This window comes from Antedon bifida, chromosome 5 (assembly GCF_963402885.1).
Source record: "Antedon bifida chromosome 5, ecAntBifi1.1, whole genome shotgun sequence".
Classification (NCBI taxonomy): domain Eukaryota; kingdom Metazoa; phylum Echinodermata; class Crinoidea; order Comatulida; family Antedonidae; genus Antedon; species Antedon bifida.
The window spans coordinates 28738161-28762299 of NC_136230.1; the positions used below are offsets into that span (position 1 = coordinate 28738161).

The 24139-nt window shown below is 33.9% G+C and overlaps 3 protein-coding genes across 3 annotated transcripts; all 3 read left to right on the forward strand.

Moving 5' to 3' along the window:
- Positions 1 to 137: 137 nt before the first annotated feature.
- Positions 138 to 6190, forward strand: LOC144843056 (medium-chain acyl-CoA ligase ACSF2, mitochondrial-like). The gene is made up of 18 exons (XM_078699719.1): positions 138 to 340; positions 606 to 733; positions 926 to 979; positions 1318 to 1430; positions 1543 to 1590; positions 1709 to 1817; positions 2262 to 2354; positions 2746 to 2894; positions 3383 to 3474; positions 3601 to 3674; positions 4020 to 4118; positions 4217 to 4365; positions 4492 to 4546; positions 4680 to 4766; positions 4981 to 5033; positions 5230 to 5287; positions 5406 to 5474; positions 6034 to 6190. The coding sequence occupies exons 1-18, from the start codon at positions 166 to 168 to the stop codon at positions 6106 to 6108; spliced, it is 1680 nt and encodes a 559-aa protein (XP_078555845.1). The 5' UTR covers positions 138 to 165; the 3' UTR covers positions 6109 to 6190.
- Positions 6191 to 7876: 1686 nt separating this feature from the next.
- Positions 7877 to 14476, forward strand: LOC144843054 (medium-chain acyl-CoA ligase ACSF2, mitochondrial-like). Its single transcript, XM_078699717.1, has 18 exons — positions 7877 to 8197; positions 9418 to 9549; positions 9875 to 9928; positions 10067 to 10179; positions 10287 to 10334; positions 10498 to 10606; positions 11026 to 11118; positions 11374 to 11522; positions 11893 to 11984; positions 12076 to 12149; positions 12742 to 12843; positions 12933 to 13081; positions 13206 to 13260; positions 13423 to 13509; positions 13632 to 13684; positions 13855 to 13912; positions 14011 to 14079; positions 14285 to 14476. The coding sequence occupies exons 1-18, from the start codon at positions 8027 to 8029 to the stop codon at positions 14360 to 14362; spliced, it is 1686 nt and encodes a 561-aa protein (XP_078555843.1). The 5' UTR covers positions 7877 to 8026; the 3' UTR covers positions 14363 to 14476.
- A 7113-nt stretch (positions 14477 to 21589) lies between these two features.
- LOC144842459 (medium-chain acyl-CoA ligase ACSF2, mitochondrial-like) lies at positions 21590 to 22804 on the forward strand. Its single transcript, XM_078698904.1, has 6 exons — positions 21590 to 21604; positions 21880 to 22011; positions 22098 to 22151; positions 22294 to 22406; positions 22500 to 22547; positions 22660 to 22804. Exons 1-6 carry the CDS (start codon positions 21590 to 21592, stop codon positions 22802 to 22804), a joined length of 507 nt encoding a protein of 168 aa, XP_078555030.1.
- Positions 22805 to 24139: the final 1335 nt, after the last annotated feature.

Here is a 24139-nt window from a genome sequence, read left to right on the forward strand (position 1 = left end):
AAATACAATACACCCTATTGGAAAATTGATTGTTCAGCCTGACCATGCTTATTGTGTGTGTAACCGTAAGGGTTTAAAGTTCATTTTTAAGTTAGCATTCATTTTGTATAAGACTGTGTTTGCTTAGGCCTACTGCTGCTTTTTAAAGTTCGTCAGTTGTCTAGAATGGCGTTGTCGCGAAATAAGAGCTACGTCCATGCCCCAGGTCTGAAGCCCTTTATTGGGCTGACGATGCACGAAATGTTGGAAGAGAGAGTGAAGAAAAATCCGGACAGAGAAATGCTTATCTTTGTCGGCGATAATGAACGAGTTACGTTTGCTGAATTCAAGAAAAGGGTATGTATAGACATTGCACATTAGGCCTACCAGTAACATAACGGGAATATCTTACGATGTGGATTATATGCCTACGTGCTGAATGCGTAAATATGTTTTTCTATTTCTTCCTATTCTATACTATTCTGTGTTTTTTTCAAGTACAAAGTATTTTGGAACATATAGGGCCTAATTGAAGTACGTCTATCATTAAATTTAAAAAGTCATGGTTTGTCTAAATGTTACAATCTGATGTCATATTCAATGGAATTCATTCTTATTTCAGTTAGTAGACTTAGCAGCCGGATTCTTACTCAAACTTGGTCTTCGTCGTGGTGATCGTATAGCTGTTATAGGTGCTAACCACGTAGAATGGCCCCTTATTACAGGTGCAGCGAGAGCAATAGGCGTCGGTGTGGTAGGTAACCCAATAACATTATATTATTTTAATGAATCAAATTATGTTAAGTTGATTTCCCAAACCAATATGTAATTGCTGTTCTAAGGGGTACTTTTTTCATGATTGTTGATAGAAGTAATATTTTTATTCTTACGAAATAAATTTGAACTAATTAAAAAACGTAGTATATATATATTTTCTTGTATTCAGGCTAATCTGCTGCTTGGTCATACTCCAGAAACTTTTAAGAAAATTCTGACAAAGGTATGTTTCAATTAAAAAAATATTGATTGTTGATGCAGTAATTTCCACACACGTACTTGATATAGAATCCGCTTATACTTTTTATATTAGGCTGTGATTTTATTTCGGGTACATTAGTTTCTGTTAACCCTTCCTTTAGGACAACCTGTTATGGAGACACTTTCCAGTGTGCAACAAATGAGTGGCAATTTAACACTCGGCCCACCCATATTATTAGGGTTGTGGTCATATAAAGGGAACGTTTTGTTGTCCCCTTATAAGAGGTTCTGCTCTTAATTCTGGACGGGTCGATCCTATTCGAACGGGCATAATAATACTAATAAACTCCTATTTCAAAGGTACCGTGCAAAGCGCTGTTCATAACTCGTAGCCCTGACACACTTTACTCAATGGCTTGTGAAATGATTCCAGAGTTAAGTGAAAGTATTCCAGGTGACCTGAATTCAAAACAGTGAGTTTTAAATTTTAGTTCACACACGGCTACTTACTCATAATTTCACATTTACGTATTATACTTCTTACACTTAACACTAAGCACGGTCATTTTTTTTGGTTTTTTTTAGGTTTCCTGACTTAAACAATGTCATAGCCGCTGGTGTAAATTGTAAAAGGTAAGTAGGCCTACTACATTTAGTGAAAAAAAGAAGATAATATAAAAAGGTTCTCCTATAAAGACCTACCATCCTAAAATCCACTCTGTAGTTGACAGTAAATCTAATCTTTTTTCAGTGGAACGTTGAATTTTGATGATATATCTATTTCTGGATGTGAGGAAGAAGTAGCAAAAGCGACCAAGAAAGTCACAATTGATGACATAAGCTATATTAATATGACATCGGTAAAAAAGTTTCAAACTTGCCTTTTAATTTTTTCAATCTTAAACATTTCAAAATAAACCTAATGAAGTATTTTTCACATTTTTATTTAATTCTTATGTTCTGTCTACACTTTTAAAACCTTATGTGACAAAAAATGTGATGTGCCCATATATGGACAGGATGACGTCATATCACTACCATATTAGGGCACGTCAAACCATTTTTGTCAAAATAGTTTGATAGTGTGTAGACAGAGGGCTTAAGATGAAAATAAAATGTCAAAAAAACTATTAAATTCAAATCCTGTTTTAATTGTTTCCCTGTATAACAGTACGATCAATGTTATCAAGGCCTTACACGTTTAAGTTACCGTCGTTGGGGCTCAAATTCAAATGTTTTATAGATTAGTCAAGCCCGAAAACGATCTAAACTAATTAAGCTTATGGCATTTTCTGTTTCCAAAGGGTACAACTGGATCACCAAAATTGACACCGTACACCCATTTCAAAACTCTCAATGGTACCGTTTTTGTGCCAGATCAATTTGACGAAACACAAGTAGGTAGGCCTATTATAAACGTATTTAGATGTTGGTCCTTTAATTGGACGTTAATTAAAACATTGGTAGTGTGTGATGAGGCTACAAATGTGCGTAACGACGAAACAAGAACCATAATAATGATGGCGGTGAGGACGTCAACTGACGACGGCAACTGAGTCGACGATGACAACTCATTGTCATTAACGTAGTTGTCAACAACGTATTGAAATATACAACAATGACAACTAAATTAACGTACACACTCGAAGATGACAGCGAATACGCTAACGAAAATGACGGGTACGCTGATAAGAAGATGATTATGATAACGAAACTAAACTACCGGACAGTATTGATAGTGATAGTGATAATGGTAAATGTCGACACTTAATTCACTTTATAATACAGATCAATAAATTAGCGTGTATCGGCAACATGGCATACGTTGTAGCAACACAATTGAGTCAAGTAGCGCCACTCCTATACGGTACAACTTCAGTGTTTCCTTCACCAACCTACACATTTGAAAAGTTCATTCAAGCTGTCGAAGCCGAGAGGTAAAGTAGTGTTAAATAACACGAATTCATACACGCGAGATTTAACTATATAACGTTTACGTTTGATATTTATTGGTTTCATCAATGACAGTAAGACCTACGTTACGAAGCTGAGACACGGATAAACTGTGCATGAGGCGTATAGTCGCATTCATTCATTTATTCGGTCAAGATCAAACATACAATACATGATTACATAACAATGTTACAATACAGAAAGTTAAAACTTGAGACTCACAATTAAAAAGAACAATGTAAAACAATGCAAATGTCTAAAATGATGGTTAAAAAATGGCTTACAAATAGTTTAAAAATGGCATAAAAAACAGCAATAAAACAGAATACCGTTCAGTACCATAGTTTAAAAAAGTCATAAAAAATACAAGTTATTTAAAAGAACAAAGACAAAAGAATATTAATTAATTAATATTATTGAATCTAATGAATTACCGTATATCGATGACAGATCTAAAATTATCTTTTTTTAGAATCACCTTTTTCTTGTTGATGGTTGATGGTGTGGTTAATCTTGCGCATAATCCTATTTGTGATAATTACGACTTGTCTTCAATAAAATCAGGTAATTTTACTGTACATAAGTTTAAATGATATAATAATGTAAAGAGGTACGTTACATCTAAGTATTACCGACCTATAAGGCAGAAAATTATAATAAGTATATAAAAACAATGTCTATTTTTAAAAGGTATAACCGGTGGTTCGCCTGTTCCGACAGACGTTATTTTTGAGTTGCACAAAAAGTACGGAATTCGTGTGTTGGTAAGTTGGTCCATGGAAGAGTGAGATCCCTCTTCACTTCAATGCATTATTGACTATAAGCCTGCTTCCCCCAGGATACAACAGACTTGCGAAAGAAGCAAGTAATCCAGGTTGTGGGCCAGGGATGGCACATGCACTCAGTGAGGTCAAGGGAAGCTAGAGAATGTATGTCGTTTCCTGGATTCGCACCTGCACGCATTGAAAGTAATTGCAGAAGCCACTATCGCTTGGTCAATTTAGGTCCTTGTGTTGCTTACAATAATGGGTGACAATTTTAATAAATAGAGAGTCTGCGCATGTTTACGAAACAGTTAGTGTTAGTACATGTGTTTTTTTTTTCTCTAGAATTTGTATGCGTCAACAGAAACTAAAATCAGCTCATTAACCGTCAATGACAGTCCAGATGTTTGGAATACGTCAGGCCGACCCTTGCCCAATACTGAGGTAAGGCCTAATATATTCTTTGTCCCAGCTATGTCATCCCATTCATACAGCATTTAACTGTGTAGCCATATTATACAGTAAATCGTACATTTTTACAGATTCAAATAGTTGATAAAGAAGGCTGTCCCGTAGAAGTGGGAGAAAAGGGAGAGATATGGGTACGAAGTCCGGATGCCTTCAGAGGTTACTATGGTGATATTGAGAAAACAAAACAGACGATCACTGAACACGGATGGATTAAAACAGAGTAATATCACAACTGTTATATTTACTTAACAAGTCAAGTAAACATTTATTTGTTAGTACAGTAGGCCTGTGAAAAATAATGTAATGTTAACCTTAATGTTGAATTTTTGTTTAAAATATTTTTCAGAGATGTTGGTAAACTAAGTGCAGATGGCTACCTGACAATCGTTGGTCGAATTAAGGTATTGAAATTAAATCGATAACTTACAATCCTTTCTTCCCGTGTGAAAACTTCTAACTAATCTTCTGTTTCAACAGTAAACGTGTCGAGAGATATTTGATTACATTGACATGTTGAAATTATTTTATTTACAGGAGATAATTATCAGAGGTGGTTTCAATATTTACCCATCAGAATTGGAAGGTTTAGTAATATCGCATCCAGCCGTAAACAGTGCACAGGTAAGTTATTGTAACATGTGACGCGTACCAATCTTTCTACGCATGCAGCGCCTACACTCCCAAAATTGGATTTGTTCTCCAGGTCGTCGGTATAAGTCTTCACTATTTAGGAAAATTGTACATCATGTATGATACCACCAAACTTTCGAGTGCCTCACAATCTTGATTTTAACTCGAAAATGAGTTTGAATCATGGAAGTTTTTTTTTCCACAGGTTTTAGGAATACCAGATTACAGGATAGGTGAAGATGTGTGCGTATGTGTTACGTAAGTAATATTTTCTGTTTTTTCATAGCCTATATTAGTGTTTTTTAAGGAAAATGATAAAAAGTAAAATGTATTTCAAGCCAAACTAAAGTTGGTTTATGCAATTAAAAAAAGCCGTTCAAAACATTATTATACTACATTTGATATAAATTACACATAAAAAAAAAAACACGAAACATTCAATTTATTATTTCAGATTAAATAAAGGTTGCAATGTCACCGAAAAAGAACTGAAAACTTTCTTTGTAGGAAAGGTAACAAAAAACCTCAAGTTATATGGACTAAACTGAAGGCTCATTTTTTGTTTTGTTTGTAAAAACTAGGTTGATTCCCGAAATGTTACTTACTTATATCAATGTGTTTTTTTTTCAGATGTCAGATTTAATCCAGCCGTCTTACTTTCTAATTTTTGACTCTTTCCCATCTGGTGTTACAGGAAAGGTAATGTTTGACGTGCCTTTGTGTTTTTTAATAATAACATGTGTATATTTTTATCAATAGAAATATTGAATAGAAGAATGTATCGATATAATATACTGGTAGGCTATATATCGCATATCTTGCGACCGATAACAGCAAAGTGATTGACCTGAGATGTCATTGGCAACGAAAGTTTTCCGAAGTTTGCCAGTGACGTGTAGACAGGGAAGACTCGACAGAAAGTAGAAAGTAGCACATGGCTAGTTTGCAGGAGTTAAGCCGTGAACCAAACAAGTTTGCTGATTTCGTGAATTCAGCGAATCAAATAACAGTTATTGGATGTTTTTGCAGTCAAGTGATCCTCTAGAAACAACTCCTTTAGTAACTAGTCTAGAACTTCTAAAAAAATTGGCAAACTTTGTCAAAATGTCTGTAAAGTTTGCTAGTGTAGACTAGGTTGAAGTGATTTTCAGGAAATTATGCCTAAATCCAAATTTAGACCATGTCAGCTAATTTTTCTATATTAACATTCTTGCGAAAACGTTATTATAATTTAAGTAATGTAACTTGTCATTTACAGGTGGACCGTAAGAAGCTGCAAGAGATGGCTATTTGTCGAATTAAATTACCAGACAATCCATATGCCGACAAATAACTTGTTAACAAGGAGTCGCAATCCATTCAACAAAATGAAGCTAAGACTATTCGAATTTACTATTCAACTCGCTTATCTGTGATCGATTTTCTTTAAATTGTTAATATATTCTACCTCAACCAATTATGTTACTTATGAGTTGCCAATATTTTCATTTGGATGATGTCATCACGTCTTAAAATTTAAATAACGGTGGTTACGTAATTTCACCTACAAGGTATACTTGAATACCTTACAGCTCTTCTGAATTAAAGTTGACCTTGATGTTTATAACTTATTATGAGAGCTGATGAAATGTAGATATGAATTATTATAAAAATTAAGCCTATCGGATGTTGTGACGTTATCATATGGCCAGTTGAAGTTAAAAAGTATTTTTTTCATCTCTTTCGTCAAAGTTATACAATTTTTAAAGAGCGCGCAAATTTTCTTCCAATTGTTATATTTTTTTGCTCAATTCATTATCTTTCGATATTATTATCCACAAGTTTATTTTTATAATGTCATCAGTGCCGAAAAATTAGAACATGATGTGTGTCCGTAATTTCACAAATGCTACATGTATAGATATACAGTATATACTGTACATAATGTATATGGCATATAATAGGCCACTATAGTATAACCGTATAATAGGATGGCATACATCAACATTTTCTGATTGTATGTTAACATACGTGCATGTTTAAAAAATATTAATGTCAATAAAATTATAAAAATGATCACCTATAATTCGTCAAAGTGACGAATTAAATTCTAGTTTTATAATAATTTTTATAAATGTGAAATGTGTTTCTGAGAGAAAGTCAACAGTTCTTTTCAGAACAAACGTGGTGTATCGCAAACTATCAACACATTGATTGTTTCCTTACAAACCTTCAAACAGTGTTAATGTTTTCATATTTTACAAAACTTACAATACGGTAAATTTTAAAAGGTTTTATCTTTTTGTAAGTTGACAATTATAACTTTCAATTTAGCATCTACGAACAAGAAGTGATACAAATAAAGTGATATATAAATCATGTTTGCAGAATGTGCATTCAATCTACATAACTTTGATGTTTTGTACGGTTTTATCAATTTATTATTAGTAGTATTTATTCAGGAAAACAATACATACAAAGACAGGTAAATAGCAGTTCCTATGAAGATCCTAGAGCAGCATAAAAGCCACTATCAGTATCATCAACAATGCTGTGAACATACACCTGCTAATTACCAACACAAACTGTATACAATTTAAATAATAGATTATTAAAAAATCTGCCTAATTAAAACTATATTTAATTTGTGATTGTGGTTTAACAAAAATAATGTCCAGTAATGGTATGATATTCTAAAGGTTAAAATTATAAATTTAAAAAAACAGAAAATAGTACAAAAAAAGTAGAAAATGTATAGAAATTATGTAATCATTATTATTCATAATATATATATATATATTTATTATATTTAATTTAATATTATACTACAATGCTATTTGGAAAGGACGTATGACATACACTTACCAACGTTTAGTTCTACTAGGAACTATAGGAACTCTATCGCAAAGAAGTTAATAATTCCTGGCGTAATTTCAAATGCAAGATACATTTTCAAAATGTATAGCAATATTAGTTTAGATTAGATTTCGAGAGGATTAAAAAAACAAACTGAAAATCCGTGCAGCGCGATATTAACTTGTTTTGTTTATTACCGTCTACACAAACAGGAAAATTTGCTTTTGTATAAAATCTAAACCCGCAAGCTATTTCCATTCTCTTTTATTCTACGCCGTCAAATCAAGGTAAACTGAGATTTATTTCTTTTGTACGAATCCCGTTAGTTGTACTTTGTGTGTGTCTAAAGTCCATTACTATCATTGATCGTGAGATTGTATTTGTTTATCCATCTGTAAATTTAGTCATTTTCCAGAATGGCCTGGTCACGAAATAAGAGCTACGTCCATACACCCAGTCTGAAGCCCTTTATTGGGCTGACGATGCACGAAATGTTGGAAGAGAGGGTGAAGAAAAATCCGGACAGAGAAATGCTTGTTTTTGTCAGCGATAATGAACGAGTTACGTTTGCTGAATTTAAGAAAAGGGTGAGTAACTTTATTAATATAACTAGCAATGTATTTACCTTACCTTACCATTCCTCTTCGGGCAGAGTGTCCCATAAAGGCCAACTCAGACAGCGTCGTACGACGAGTCATCTCGTCGGGAGAAAGTTAAACATTTTCTCCCGACGACCTAAAACTACGCCCGACGCTATCTCAAGACGACTCGTCTTGTGAACTCAGACAGCACCGACGAATCACGACGTTTCGTCGGACCTTGTCGTACGACACTGTCTTAGTTGGCCTTAAGGCTACAATATGTTCTCTCCAGTTAATTCTGTTTCTAGCTTTAACTTTAAGATATCCAGCCTAATCTATCTTCTTGTCCACCGTGTGCCTCCAGGTTGTTTTGTGTCGACCCACCCGACGTTTCCCTTCTTGCACCTCCATGGCAATACAATGACATTCAGGAGTAATTCTCAGTACATGGCCTATCCACTTCCACTTTCTTATTTGGGCGAGCATGGGGTGTTCAGATGCCTGACAATTACAAATCGGCGCCAATTATTCATTAATATAAACCGTTTAAGCATATAACCTTTAAATATCTCACCTCCTTGTTTTAAATGTATTAACCTTTAGGTGATCCTGCCTTATTGATTTACTTTTTGTAATGTTTTTATGTCTTATTTGTACTGTATTTGAAATGTGCGAAATAAATGATATATATGACATTGTAACATTAAATATTCGGACAGGCTAGCTCAAGATTTGGGTGAAAAGCAATGTATCTTTATTTATGGTTTAGTAATTGTTATATTGCATGACCGTTGGCTTCCGCTGGTGAACACCGGTTATAGAGTAGACAGATGGTTTGTCAGTGACAGTATATATGTAAACGTACTTTTAATTTTATATTAAAATTAAAATTGTATATTATTATAATAACTAATTAACATTTATTAATTATTCTTTTATTCAGGCAGGTCATATCTATCTTATATTCTAACTTATCTCCACGTACTCTCACTCAATGGAACACTCGTCTACGACCCTAAAATCATTTAAACATAATCTTTATTAAAACATTTATTTACTGTTCATAATATTGTAAAAACATTGTATTCGTATTTTTTGTATGTGCACAGCCCCATGTGTTGATCTGGGCCTCCGTGATTAAATAAAGTTAAATTGAATTGAATTGACCACCTCAATATTACAATGAAAGAACTTTACACTTTCTACTATTTTCATTTCGTTTTCAGGTGATAGACTTAGCAGCCGGGTTCCTACTCAAACTTGGTCTTCGTCGTGGTGATCGTATAGCTGTTATAGGCGCTAACCACGTAGAATGGCCCCTTATAACGGCTGCAGCCAGAGCTATAGGCGTCGGTGTGGTAAGTACCCCCAGCCATCATATTTATCGACTGTAAACTGATTGAAATTACAGTTGGTATTTCGACTATAAAGCTTGTTTCCCACTAGGATGTAACGTAAGCACAACGCAAGTATGACCAATCACAAGTGATAGATTATTCAACTGTCGCTTGCATTGGCGAATTCGCTTGCGTTGCGCGTACGTCGTCGTGTTGCGTCCTAGTGGAAACTAATCTTTATAAATAGACAAAGCAATGTAATTTTACGTAATTTACCCATACTAAGAATTTGCGGTCAGTATAAATACAATAATAATAATTACAAAAAATGTTATTATTTATTTAGGTTAATCTACTACTTGGACATGCTGCTAAAACTTTCCACAAAATAATCTCACAGGTATATTCTTTACTGTCTAACCGATATGTATATGATATTGAATAGTATAAGGATGTAGTATTTAATCATTATATTGGAGTGGGATGACCCTGTAATCAACAATTACGCCTATATTTATAATTCCATCATTGTTCACAGGTGTCGTGCAAAGCGTTGTTCATAACTCGTAGCCCGGACACACTTTACTCAATGGCTTGTGAAATGATTCCAGAGTTAAGCGAAAGTATTCCAGGTGACCTGAATTCAAAGCAGTAAGTATACAATTTTGATAATTGATTAGCCACTATTTTAATTAATCATTTTATTTGCATAATGCGTTGCTAGCTTGCTTACCATATTACGTACCGTTTTTATGTAGGTTTCCAGACTTAAAGAAGGTCGTAGCTGCTGGTTCTAATTGTAAAAGGTAAGTACTTTGCTTTAAGTAAATAAAATATATAAATGTATAACGGAAAGCTTTACAATCATTAACAAAGTTAGAAATAAATATGCATTCACGTTTACTGACAAATTTATGCAAATGTCCTCTCATGATCTTGCTGTAGTTCATTTTTAAATCCCTTTTTCAGTGGAACGTTGAACTTTGTCGATATATCTATTTCTGGATGTGAGGAAGAAGTAGCAAAAGCAGCGAAGAAAGTCACAATTGATGACGTCAGCCACATTAACATGACTTCGGTACAAAAATAGTATTACAGAAAAAAAAAACAATTGCAATCACTGGGTGCAAACTATTCTAATTTTGTATGTGAAATTCAAATGTAGACCTAGGTATCTGTTTTGGAAGAACGTTTTATTTCCATAACAAAGTCCCAAACTAACTCATTGGTTGTCGTACCTGATTTATTTATTATTTTATGTTATTGTCATTAACGGGTTGTCTTTGGTTAGCCTATTTCCTGTTCAGAGTCTAGATAAGTTTAATAATCAACAAACTTAAAGCGCTCTGATCTTTACGAAATAGCGCTATATAAATGTCGCATAGACAACTGTACCTGATTTATGACAAGATTAGGCCTATAGGTCTTTAAATCATGTTTTTTAATTTAACCTAATATTCAATCATTTAATGTATGGTTTTTGTTGGCCTAACATAGGGCACAACTGGATCACCAAAGTTGGCACCATTTACTCATTGTCAAGCACTCCACAGCAACCTCTTTGTACCAGGTCAATTTAACGAAACACATGTAGGTTCAACATTTTAGTTTCTGATCGATGTTCCTATACCATACCGTATGATATAGGACCGATCGTCATTTATGACAAGGCACATTTGGTGGACGATTATCGAACGGAACCACATCAAGATGATGGCGAGAAGGATGGCAACAATGATGGTGATGACAGACAGACAGAAGTCACATGTGATGATGATTATGACGCAATGACATTGATTAAAACAATAATTATTTTATTCAATATTATTTCATTTTGTACCTAAGGTAAATAAATTGGCATGCCTCGGTAACATGGCATACGTTGGAGCGATGAATTTTAGTCATCTAGGGCCACTTATATTCGGTACAACTTCTGTGTTTCCTTCACCAACCTACAAATTTGAAAAGTTTCTTCAGGCTGTCGAAGCAGAGAGGTAGAGTACACCACAAATAAATTGACAACGAGTATGAAACGTCACTGTTGAAATGATTGTCATTATCAGTTTGAAGGCACTAGTTTGGGTTCCAGACGGAGTTTTGAATTAATATTAGTAAAAGAGTTTGGCACATATGGCCTTCCATACGTATACTACTTGAGCTTGCAAACTTGTATTTTCAGAAAAAAATCGAAACGTCGACTGGTGGACTAACATAAAAACGACAATAAATACAGACTTGGAGCAAGTCTATGAAGCACCTGTCAAATTGTATTTTTATTTGTTGCATCGCTAAGGAATTTCTGTCCATTCACTATTTGTTCAACCATTCAAAATTAAATTTATTTTTTTTTTATTCCTTTTTTAGATGCACCTTCGTCTTGTTGATGATCAATGGTGTGGTCGATCTTGCGTATAATCCTATTTGTGATAATTACGACTTGTCTTCACTGGAATCAGGTATTCTATAGAATAATTATATAATATAAAAGAATACCCGATCTATTTCACAAAGAATCGACAAGAGTATTATTTTTATTTCAAACAAAAGGTATAACCGGTGGTTCGTACATTCCGCCAAGTGCTATGATCAAGTTGCATGAAAAGTATGGAATTCGTCTATTGGTACGTACTGTATTACTATTAGTATTAGTACTATGGGTACGTACTACATTACTATAGTACTGTAGCTATATTGTGAACTTCTTGTATGCGCGAAAAGCACTGACACAATCGATTCTCGTACAGTATCATGTCTGGCGACAATTTATATCGTAACAGGTTCGTGTTTGCTGACGGGAAACAGCGGCCGTATTCACCAATAAATTATACATAAGTGAGATATTTTCCTTAAATATTAAGTATTTCACTTAACTCAATAACCATTAAGTATTTTCCTTAAATTGTATTCACTTAGATAGAAGATTTTTTTAATAAGGGTGTTTCCATTAGCCTAAATGTGAATAGTGAATACGGCCACAGGTTCCTAAATATTACCTTGACCTAACCCTCTAAATAACCATTCACTATACGGTACTACAGTATCTATCACATGGGATGAAGATTAGTGTCAGAATACGTGATACTTCAGGATGTCTATTGTCGGTAGAAATGATACCGCTTGTATCGAGCAGCACTGAAGCAATAGCACATTCATGCTTACCAATTATTTGACTTGGTGAACTAATATTAATAACTTGTTTTTCTGTTGCATCAGAATGCTTATGGGTCAACAGAAACCACAACCATCAGCTCCATGACGGTCAATGACAGTCAGGACGTTTGGAATACAACAGGCCGGCCCTTACCAAATACTGAAGTAAGGCATAATAGATCTTGTTCCTGTATCATTCTGTTCATAAATTACTGTAATGTACACCAACACTATTTAAAATTCTACATTTACAGATTCAAGTAGTTGATAAAGAAGGCTGTCCCGTAGAAGTTGGAGAAAAGGGAGAGATATGGGTACGAAGTCCGGTTTCGTTCAGAGGTTACTATGGTGATATTGAGAAAACAAAAGATAAAATCACCGAAAACGGATGGATTAAAATGGGGTACTATCACAACTTGTATATTATACTTAATAGACTCAAGTATTTGTAAAATTTTAAAGAATTTGTTGTAGTGGACTTATGAAACATATTACACTATAAAGTTCTTCTAAAATTCCTTTTTCAGAGATGTTGGTAAGCTAAGTGAAGATGGCTACCTGACAATAGTCGGTCGAATTAAGGTACTGGAATTAAATCTATACAATATATGCGTTAAATGACTTGTTTCTTGTCTCTCAAGTCTAAAGAGTAAACCTTTTTGGAGATGTTTTTCTTGCATTGATGTATGAGTGTTGTTACAATGTTTGATCTCAGTTAACAAGCTGAAATGTTATTATTTTCAGGATATCATTATCAGAAATGGTTCCAATATCTATCCATCAGAAGTGGAAAGTTTAGTAATAACTCATCCAGCCGTAAACATTGCGCAGGTAAAGTGTATCACATTGTGTGTAGGCCAATCTGCACAATTTCAAAACGCTGGTGAATTTGTATGAACTGAAAGATAAATTGTATTTTTTTTTAAACCAGGCCTAAATGTTTTTTTTTTCAGGTTGTAGCAATACCGGATTACAGGGTTGGTGAAGATGTGTGTGTATGTGTTAAGTAAGTAGGCATATATGGATTTTTTCTACCAAAACTAAAATTTGTTGAAAATTAGAACTAGGCTTATTTTCTTTCTTTTACAAGTAATTTAATATTTAAACTAATTAACCTTTTAACATAAATAATTACATTTTTGCAATTAAAATAAATTATTATGTTTACGATTTCAGATTAAATGAAGGTTTCAATGTCACCGAAGAAGAACTGGAAACTTTCTTTGAAGGAAAGGTATAATAGCGAATAATAATACAAACAACAAATGATTATATTTTAAACTTTTTTTCGAATCTTCACATCTTTACTTTTATACGAACTTTTTTTTTCAGATATCAGATTTAATCAAACCATCTTACTTTCTAATCTTTGTCTCCTTCCCAAACGGAGCTTCAGGAAAGGTACTGTTTGCCGTGTTTTGTAATTAAAATTACAGTAGGCATATGTTTATTTCCGACATGTAAAATGGTATTTGTCGTAATCAACATACCACTAAAAGCCATGTCGGCTTCAGTAGTCTCCAAAACGATCGATACGATTTTTCGTTACGTTAGGCCTAATGTAGTTTATTTAAAATCATGTAATCAACAAAATTATCATTTCCAGGTGGATCGTAAGAAGCTGCAAGAGATGGCTATTGGTCGAATTATATTACCGGACACGCCTTACGAAGAGTCGCAATAAGTTATTCAATCCAAACTGTAATACTTGCATTACGCACAAAATAAACTTCACCTCAACCTTTGTTGTTTTTATTTACTAAAAGACTGTTTATTTTAATGATTTTACCAATGTCATGGTACAATAGGCTTAGCTAGTTATTGTAGAAATGACGTCATAATATATGCATATTTTATCTCACAATTACGTTTAGACTCTATTGTGACAATGATTTCGATGTTTTCACAAGTTTTCACCTTTAATTGCATATGCACTACTGAAGAACAGAATGAAATCGCACAGATTGTTATCGTTCGTGCACAAGCCCATGATACCGTAGCAACAGATGGAAATGGTGAAGCCGATAATTTAATTTATTGCCAACTACCTTGCATTGCTTCAACGTATTTAAGTCCTTTACAATTATGTGGGTCTATAGTACATAACGTTATCGACTTTTGTAGACGCTGATTACATATTCCAGCGTACATTTAGTATAATCTTTGAATCATATATCAGTAGTGTGTCTAAAATGGCCTTGTTGCGAAAAAAGAGTTACATCCATACCCCCAGTCTGAAACCCTTTATTGGGCTGACGATGCACGAAATGTTAGAAGAGAGGGTGAAGAAAAATCCGGACAGAGAAATGTTTGTTTTTGTTAGCGATAATAAACGAGTTACCTTTGCTGAATACAAGAAAAGGGTGAGTATTAATTAAAGTGTGTGTGCGAGTTTGAATATGAAGGGCATTTGCTTATGTTGCGTTGTTGCGTGAACCAAACTTTAGACACAAGATTGATTGATGTACTTTATCTTGCGTTTTCGGCAGGTTTGCAGTACGTCTCATTTGCATAATTGAAAGAGTACTTATGTTTGCATATTGCTAAATATTTTAATCTTAAAAATATGGAGCTCCATATATAAACTTTGACTTTACTACTGTATTTTAATTTTTTTTTTTCAGGTAATAGACTTAGCAGCCGGGTTCTTACTCAAACTTGGTCTTCGCCGTGGTGATCGTATAGCTGTTATAGGCGCTAACCACGTAGAATGGCCACTTATTACAGGTGCAGCGAGAGCCATAGGCGTCGGTGTGGTAGGTACCCCAGCTATTATACTACAATATAATAATTGAAATCATATATTTTCTAAAAATAACCAAAAATATATAATCTAAGTTCCGAATAATTTAAATTATGTTTTTTCTTCAGGCTAATCTGCTTATTGGTCATACGCCTCAAACTTTTAAGAAAATAATGAAACAGGTTATTCCATTCGTTTCCTTTAGGCCTATATTGAATATTGATGTAGTAGTTCTGACACAGTAGCAATACATTATTTCACAAATCACAAAGTTATGAGTACAATTTCTTTTTGACCGCAATATACTAGACGTTGATTAAGCGTGTCTATGGCACAGATATATTGATAACCTAATTATTTGTAGTATGATTGATATGATTTTATGATATAAATAAATAAATATCTGGCAAAATAATATTATACATGTTATTCACAGGTATCTTGCAAAGCGCTGTTCATAACTCGTAGCCCTGACACACTTTACTCAATGGCTTGTGAAATGATTCCAGAGTTAAGTGAAAGTATTCCAGGTGATCTGAATTCAAAACAGTGAGAATTGGACAATTTGAATATTTAATTATTTTACATTGACGATCCATGTACATAGGTTTATGCTGACTACTGTTTTTTGTAGGTTCCCAGACTTAAAGAAAGTCATAGCCGTTGGCCCAAACTGTAAAAGGTAAGTAATTATTATAAAATAAGAGTTTAGAAATTTATTTAAAAATGGAAAAGCAGTTTAGATAATAAAAAGGCAACTTAGTAAGTGATCAATTTTTATGACCATTGTCTCTGGAAAGTCAATTTGTTTTCTTGCTTTTTTCAGTGGAATGTTGAATTTCGATGACATATCTATTTCTGGATGTGAGGAGGATGTAGCACAAGCGGCCAAGAAAGTCACAATTGATGACGTCAGTCATTTTAATATGACATCGGTACGAAATTACCATAATCAAAATGATCTATATGCTAAACAAAAACATTATAAGAAGAAAAGAAATTAAGTCCACAATCTTACATATTTTATTTTAGATTCTCTATTTCTACAGGGCACTACTGGATCGCCGAAATTGGCAACGTTCACTCATTTCCAATCACTCAATGCTACCATGTTTGTGCCAGGTCAATTTGACGAGGAAAAAGTAGGTTAAAATCGTAGGTTTTATAGGTACTATGACGACACGAAGATGCTAAGTTAGGATGTTAAGATGACAGTGATGAGAAGGCGCTGTTGTTTAACTAAAGTCTACACCATCAAACTAATTTGACAATTGTGATGTGCCCAAATATGGTAGTGATATGCTCAAATATGGTAGTGATATTCTTAAATATGGTACTGTAGTGATATGACATCATCATATCCATATATGGACACATCACGTTTGATAGTGTAAACAGAGCTTAAGATAGCAGTAATAAGTGGCAACTGTCTAAGATGCCAACGGATGGATTAATACTTTATCGTGCTTATAAACCAAGTCTCATTTGAGGCTTAGGGAGTTAGTTGAAAGAATCGGAGTTACAACCCTGGCACTAGGTCAGGATTGAATCCCGGACCTTAGGATTGAAAGGCAAGCACGTTAACCACCAAGCTACAGCTCCACTACTAAATGTTTCTGATTTTGTTTATTCTTTTATTGAATACTAATTATGTGTACTACAAAGATGGATACAGTGGCATTCATCGGCAACATGGCATACGTTGTAGCAACTCAATTTGGTCAAGTAGTGCTAATTCTATTCGGTACAACTTCTGTGTTTCCTTCACCAACCTACACATTTGAAAAGTTTCTTCAGGCTGTCGAAGCAGAAAGGTAAAGTACATGAAACGTAACGATTTTGAAATACGATTACTCTATTCGTTTTGTATTCGTTAAGAGAACAGAACAAAATAAATAGTTTTACCACCCAACATTCTTTTTTTGCACAACTGATCGTATTTTTTAAAACTCCAATTCCCAATACAATTTATTTGATATACTGATAAATTCGGAATTCAAAGATTTTGGAATGTACATTTTCTATCTATTCGTTTCAACAGTGATATTTAAGATATTATTACGTGTGCGTAATTAAAAGTTGCGTTTTTGGTAAATAACCATTACATACACAATTTTAATAGTATTTCTATGACTTATCACACTTTTTTTTAGATGTACCCTTTTTCAATTGAGGATTCATGGTGTGGTCGATCTTGCGTATAATCCTATATGTGATAATTACGACCTGTCTTCATTGAAATTAGGTAAATTATTATATAGTACTGTAATTATATAGTATTAATATAGGTAATTAATATCACAAAAATAAGCAAAACAAAAATAAGCAAAACAAATATTTTTTATAACAGGTTTTGCCGGTGGTTTGTCCATTCCACCAGATGTTATCTACGATTTGCACAAAAATCATGGAATTCGTTTATTGGTACGTACTAGATTTGTGTCAATAACTTATTGATTGTATAACTTAGTGATATCAATCATTGCAGCGGCGTAACGAATGTTTGTGTAACGAATTATTTAATGCCGTTGCGTTAATTTCCTGACTAATAAAATTCGTCTGCCTTTTCTGAAGAATGTTTATGGATCGACTGAAACCACCAGACGGCAGTCGATGACAGTTCAGCGGTATGGAATACATCTGGACGCCCTGTGCCAAATATTGAAGTAAGTGCCTTTTCTTACATTTGTATCAACTTGTGTCCACCTATTCTGTTTATTGTTTATAAATTGTTGTACACAAACATAATTTTTCAGCTTCAAATAGTTGATGAGGAAGGATGTCCCGTAGACGTGGGAGAAAGGGGAGAGGTATGGGTACGAAGTCCGACTGCGTTCAGAGGTTACTATGGTGATATTGAGAAAACAAAACAGACAATCACTGAAAACGGATGGATTAAAATGGGGTACTATCACAACCTTTATGTTTACTTAAAAACACGAATTTGTTTAATGGATTTATGGGCCAGGAAAACAGAATAGACATACAGTAGTTATGTAAATGTTCTTTTTACTTTTTTCAGAGATGTTGGTAAGCTAAGTGAAGATGGCTATCTGACAATAGTTGGTCGAATTAAGGTACTGATGATATAATATCGATACTTCCTATCTTTTCTTCCTGTGTGAATACAATTTCAGAATAATCTACCCAACAACAAGCGCCAATGTTTCAAAACATGTTTCTTCTAACGTTTAAAGGAAACGTTGTACATCTCACGTTATAATTTTATTTTTAGGACATAATTATCAGAAAATGTTTCAACATCCACCCATCAGAAGTGGAAAGTATAGTAATAACTCATCCAGCCGTAAACATTGCGCAGGTTAGTTCATACATTATTCTGTTTTTACCAATCTTTCTGCAGCCTAGCTACATTTTTTTTCTCAAAGCGCGGAATAATTTAGAGAACAAACCCAAAGATAATGTTACCTCTAAAACGCGAAAGCATTTAAACAAACACTTTAAATTACTGAATAATACTACAGTGCTTTAATTAAAATTAATATCTTGACATCCTTTATGAAATACATTACAAGAGAAGTAATCTGGAGCTTTATAAAAGGTATGTGTTTTTGTTAATTAATTTTAATACCGTATAAGTATATTTAACAAAAATAAATAAACATTGATACAAGATAAATCGATTACATCGTCAATATAAACGATATAAAACCAATATTATCCAAACGACAAAGTACCATGACAAGTAAATAAGTAAGTTCATGTATTTGTGTTTTATTTGTACTTATAAGGGGTTATATTTGTCAGGTAGGGCGATATAACAATTTCGATCAGTGGTTGTTTAGATGCCATTTCGATTACTTTCGTATTTACATATGCTACCATGTAATATAACCAAATAATGTTACAGGCCAGTGACATTATACGACGTGGGTTGTATGCTTACCGAATCCAATAACGTAGAGCACGTCAATTCATTTTTGGTAGAACATAAATCATTTAAATCATATAATAAACATGTTATTATTTACAGGTGGATCGTAAGAAGCTGCAAGAGATGGCTATCGGTCGAATTCAATTAGCGGACACTGCTTATGCTGAATACAATTTTAAACAGTCAAGAGAATATATATAACAACTTTATTTATTCACGAGACTGATGCACAGTACAACTCCTTCAATCTACATTGATTGTTTTTACACAAGTTGTGTTATTACAAAATAATCAAACACCATATAAATACGAAAAAAATATTGAAAAGAAGATTACAGCAGAATCCCTTCCATCTGACACCCCTATTTAGGGGACACCATACCGGTACTTCCCTCGTAAACGGGATCCCCTATCTAAGTGTCTCTTGTATATGGATTCTACTGTAGTATTTTTTTCTCTCTTTCTCTCTCTCTCTGTAGTATTTAATAAATGTTTTCTGTTTTCATGAACGCATTTAATTATACCATACTTTATCTATTACAAATACTAGTTCAGTCTTCATTCAGCATATCGCTATTATGTAAAGCAGTGAAACACCTTATTTGCCTACTTCAATTTAGGTTTCTAAAAATTGAACCTTACTGTTGCTTGTTGTGATGGGTGTCTAGAAAACTCTCAGATATATCTGAGTTTTCTAGAGCTAGAAAACTCAGATATCTGACTTTTCTAGATCTAGAAAACTCGGATATCAATATCTGATTTTTCTAGTTCCAAAATGGAACTAGAAAACTCAGATCATCAAATGATTGGTTGGTAGGTCATTTGGATCATTCCATTATTAATCAGAAGGTAGGTCATTTGAAATACTAGAGTATTATTAAAACTGATTACTGTGTAGGCCTACGTTTTCTTACTAATATTGTAACATATAGAAGCGGCCTACGGCTTAAATCATAAAGAAAATACAGTGCATGTTACCGTTAAAATGTAGGCTTAAAAATTAGGTATGTACGAGTTGATTGAGGTACGAGTCAGTGGCGTATCCAGTGGGGGGGTCGGGGGGCCCGGCCCCCCCCCCCCTGATTTGGCGTCCGTCGGCACATCATCGCGTCCGTCGGCAAACAAAGGTGCCGGGGAAAAAATAAAGTTAAGCAAATAAGAATAAACTATTATTCTGACAATAATTAAACTGTAAACATAATTCTTTTGAGTGTTTGTTTATTTACATATCACATCATTCCCTTCAGATCTCAACTATTTTTTTTTTTCATTACATCTAACCAAACACGTAAAAAATTAGGTTAAAATATCTTCTCATCTTGCACGTGTGGCCGTACGCGCTAGATTGTTTACTCTCAAAAAGTCTCCATTTTGGAACTAGAAAACTCAGATATTGATATCAGAGTTTTCTAGATCTAGAAAAGTCAGATATCTGAGTTTTCTAGAGAAAACTCACATATCTGAGTTTTCTAGAGAAAACTCACATATCTGAGTTTTCTAGATCTAGAAAACTCAGATATATCTGAGATCTGAGTTTTCTAGACACCCTGTTGTGATTGCGTCAAATCTATCAATATATTCATGACGTCACTAATTGTGACCAATAACTTGCACGCCGTTTTATTTTCACCAAAAAATAGAATCAAATGAAATGTTTCGCTTATCGTTTGTCTTTTTAATATCTTAATGTTATTGCAAAATTGCTGACGTATGTCAGTGGTACCATTGAGCTTTCAACCGTTTATACTCTTTGACATCATTTATCTTTATTGGAAAATAAAATAATATTTGGCCTTCAATTATTATAGGCCTTATTTCGATCTATGGCAATCTTCTTTATTATGTGGGTCTAAATGCTGTTATCGGCGGACGTCGTATTTATTTATTTAGTATGGGCCAATATGATTATCTGTATGATTATATATCATTGTGCAGGTAGTGCATTTATATATATACATATATATGTCCAGTTTACTTCTATCTCCATGGGTAGTGTAATCGTTACTTCCATTACACAGAGTAGTAAGGATTGTCTAGAATGGCGTTGTCACGAAAGAAGAGCTACGTCCATACCCCCAGCCTGAAGCCCTTTATTGGGCTGACGATGCACAAAATGTTGGAAGAGAGGGTGAAGAAAAATCCGGACAGAGAAATGTTTGTTTTTGTCGGCGATAATGAACGAGTTACGTTTGCTGAATTTAAGAAAAGGGTGAGTATATTTGGAGCATCTATACGATTGTTTAACAACTGAAAACGCAGTCATTGACGTTCGTATGCCTGGTCGTACTGTATGTTGGTAATTGTATTGTGTTACATGTGACATGCATGTTTAAATTGTAACCTTTTGAGCACAAAGTTTTGGAGAACCAGTGTATTATAGTATACCAGGGAAGAGTGAAATTAAAATTTCAATTTAACAATTTCAATTTAAAATTGTAATTTCACTGCTCACTGAGTATACTACATTTAGTAGTAGCGGATTAAAGCTACTGTTCTTTACTTCGAATTTGGTGAATGGTTATAAGTGAAATCATATAAATGTACAACTTCTTTATGTTTTTAGGTAATAGACTTAGCAGCCGGGTTCCTACTCAAACTTGGTCTTCGCCGTGGTGACTGTATAGCTGTTATGGGTGACAATCACATAGAATGGCCCCTTATAGCGGCTGCAGCAAGAGCTGTAGGCGTCTGTGTGGTAGGTCCTTAGATGTGATGTATTTAAAATGTATTTTACCCGTAACAACAATACAGTTAACTAATATAATTTTATTTTTTCTTCAGGCAAATCTGTCAATTCGTCATACTCCTCAAACTTTTACGGAAATAATGACACAGGTATTTCATGAATTTCATATATTGTTTGATATTTCCATATTGTCTTATTATGACGCAATAACTTCATACTCTTGTCATTTCTGTTCAACCCTTTGACTGTGACCCATAATAATATATTAATATCTGCCAAAATATTATTCAGGTGTCGTGCAAAGCGTTGTTCATAACTCGAAGCCCGGACACACTTTACCAAATGGTTTGTGAAATGATTCCAGAGTTAAGTGAAAGTATTCCAGGTGACCTGAATTCAAAACAGTGAGTATTGCGACAATTTGATTGTTATGCTGTATTTGGGATCTTCCATCATTAACATAAAATATTAATATACTGTTGATATGATTTCTTTAGGTTCCCTGAATTAAAGAAGGTCATAGCCGCTGGTTCAAATTGTAAAAGGTAAACTATAGGTCGTAGTATACAACATTTATTATTTTGTATTTCACACCCCGGGCCCGCATAAGTTATCTTCGCCTGCTGGCAGTCACATTTAAACAATTTTTTTTTTCAGTGGAACGTTGAATGTCGCTGATATTTCTATTTCTGGAAGTGAGGAAGAAGTAGCAAAAGCGGCCAAGAAAGTTACAATTGATGACGTCAGCCATTTTAATATGACATCGGTACTAAATATTCCCGGATTGATTACACATTCTTAAGTTATATTTTCAATGATATATTATAACAAATATGTTTTCACATTCGCTTAAATGTAAGATAAGTTATACGTAATTCTACTGAAAAGTTCGAGAATACATGTTCTTTTTTAAAATTCTTTTTGAAATTAATTGTTTCATGATTCCAAACTGCACCTAAATTGAGCTTATGATTATTTTTTTATTCTACTATAGGGCACAACTGGGTCACCCAAATTGGTACCGTATTCTCATTTTCTAACACTTAATGGTAACATCTTTGCACCAGATCAGTTTGACGAGAAACAAGTAAGCTAAACAAGTATTTAAGATTTCTAGTTTCTTGTGCTATATGGAATGTGATAGACAGATATGATTATAGCAAAGACGTAATTAACGTTAATGAGACTACAAAAGGTTAGGATGTTGATAATCATAACCAGAACAATGATGATGGAGACGATGACACCTAAGATGTTTATGACAACTAAGACGCCTATAATGACGACGGATACGCTTATGACGACGATTGCGCTTATGACGACAAAGATCACGTTTATGACGACGAATATGCTTATGACGTCGATGAATACGCTTATGACGACGACGAATACGCTTATGACGACGACGAATACGGCTTATGACGACGAATACTCTTATGACGACGACGAATACTCTTATGACGACGAATACGCTTATGACGACGACGAATACGCTTATGACGACGACGAATACGCTGATGACAAAGATAGTTTGAAGATTATGGTGATCTAAGGGATACATTGATTATGACAACTTCATTTTTATACTGTAGATCAATAAATTAGCTTGCCTCTACAACACGATCCATAGTTTAGTAATACAAATGAGTCAAGTAGCGCCACTTCTTTTCGGTACAACTTCAGTGTTCCCATCACCAGCCTACAACTTTGACAAGTTTGTTGAGGTTGTCGAAGCTGAAAGGTAAAATAGTGTGAAATGAAGAGAGAAAAAGTCGATTTAAAATATTAACTTTGCTATTCTATTAATCATTAAATATATTTATTTGCACATCAAATGCACATCGTTATGACTAGGCTATACTTTTCAGTTTGAAGGTGCGCATCATGCGCGCGTCAAGTGATAATAGTCGCATAAAACAATGCAATGCTTATAATGAATTGTATCGATGACCAATCTGAAATTCTTAAAATAGTGTAAAATGAAGAGAGAAAAAGTCGATTTAAAATATTAACTTTGCTATTCTATTAATCATTAAATATATTTATTTGCACATCAAATGCACATCGTTATGACTAGGCTATACTTTTCAGTTTGAAGGTGCGCATCATGCGCGCGTCAAGTGATAATAGTCGCATA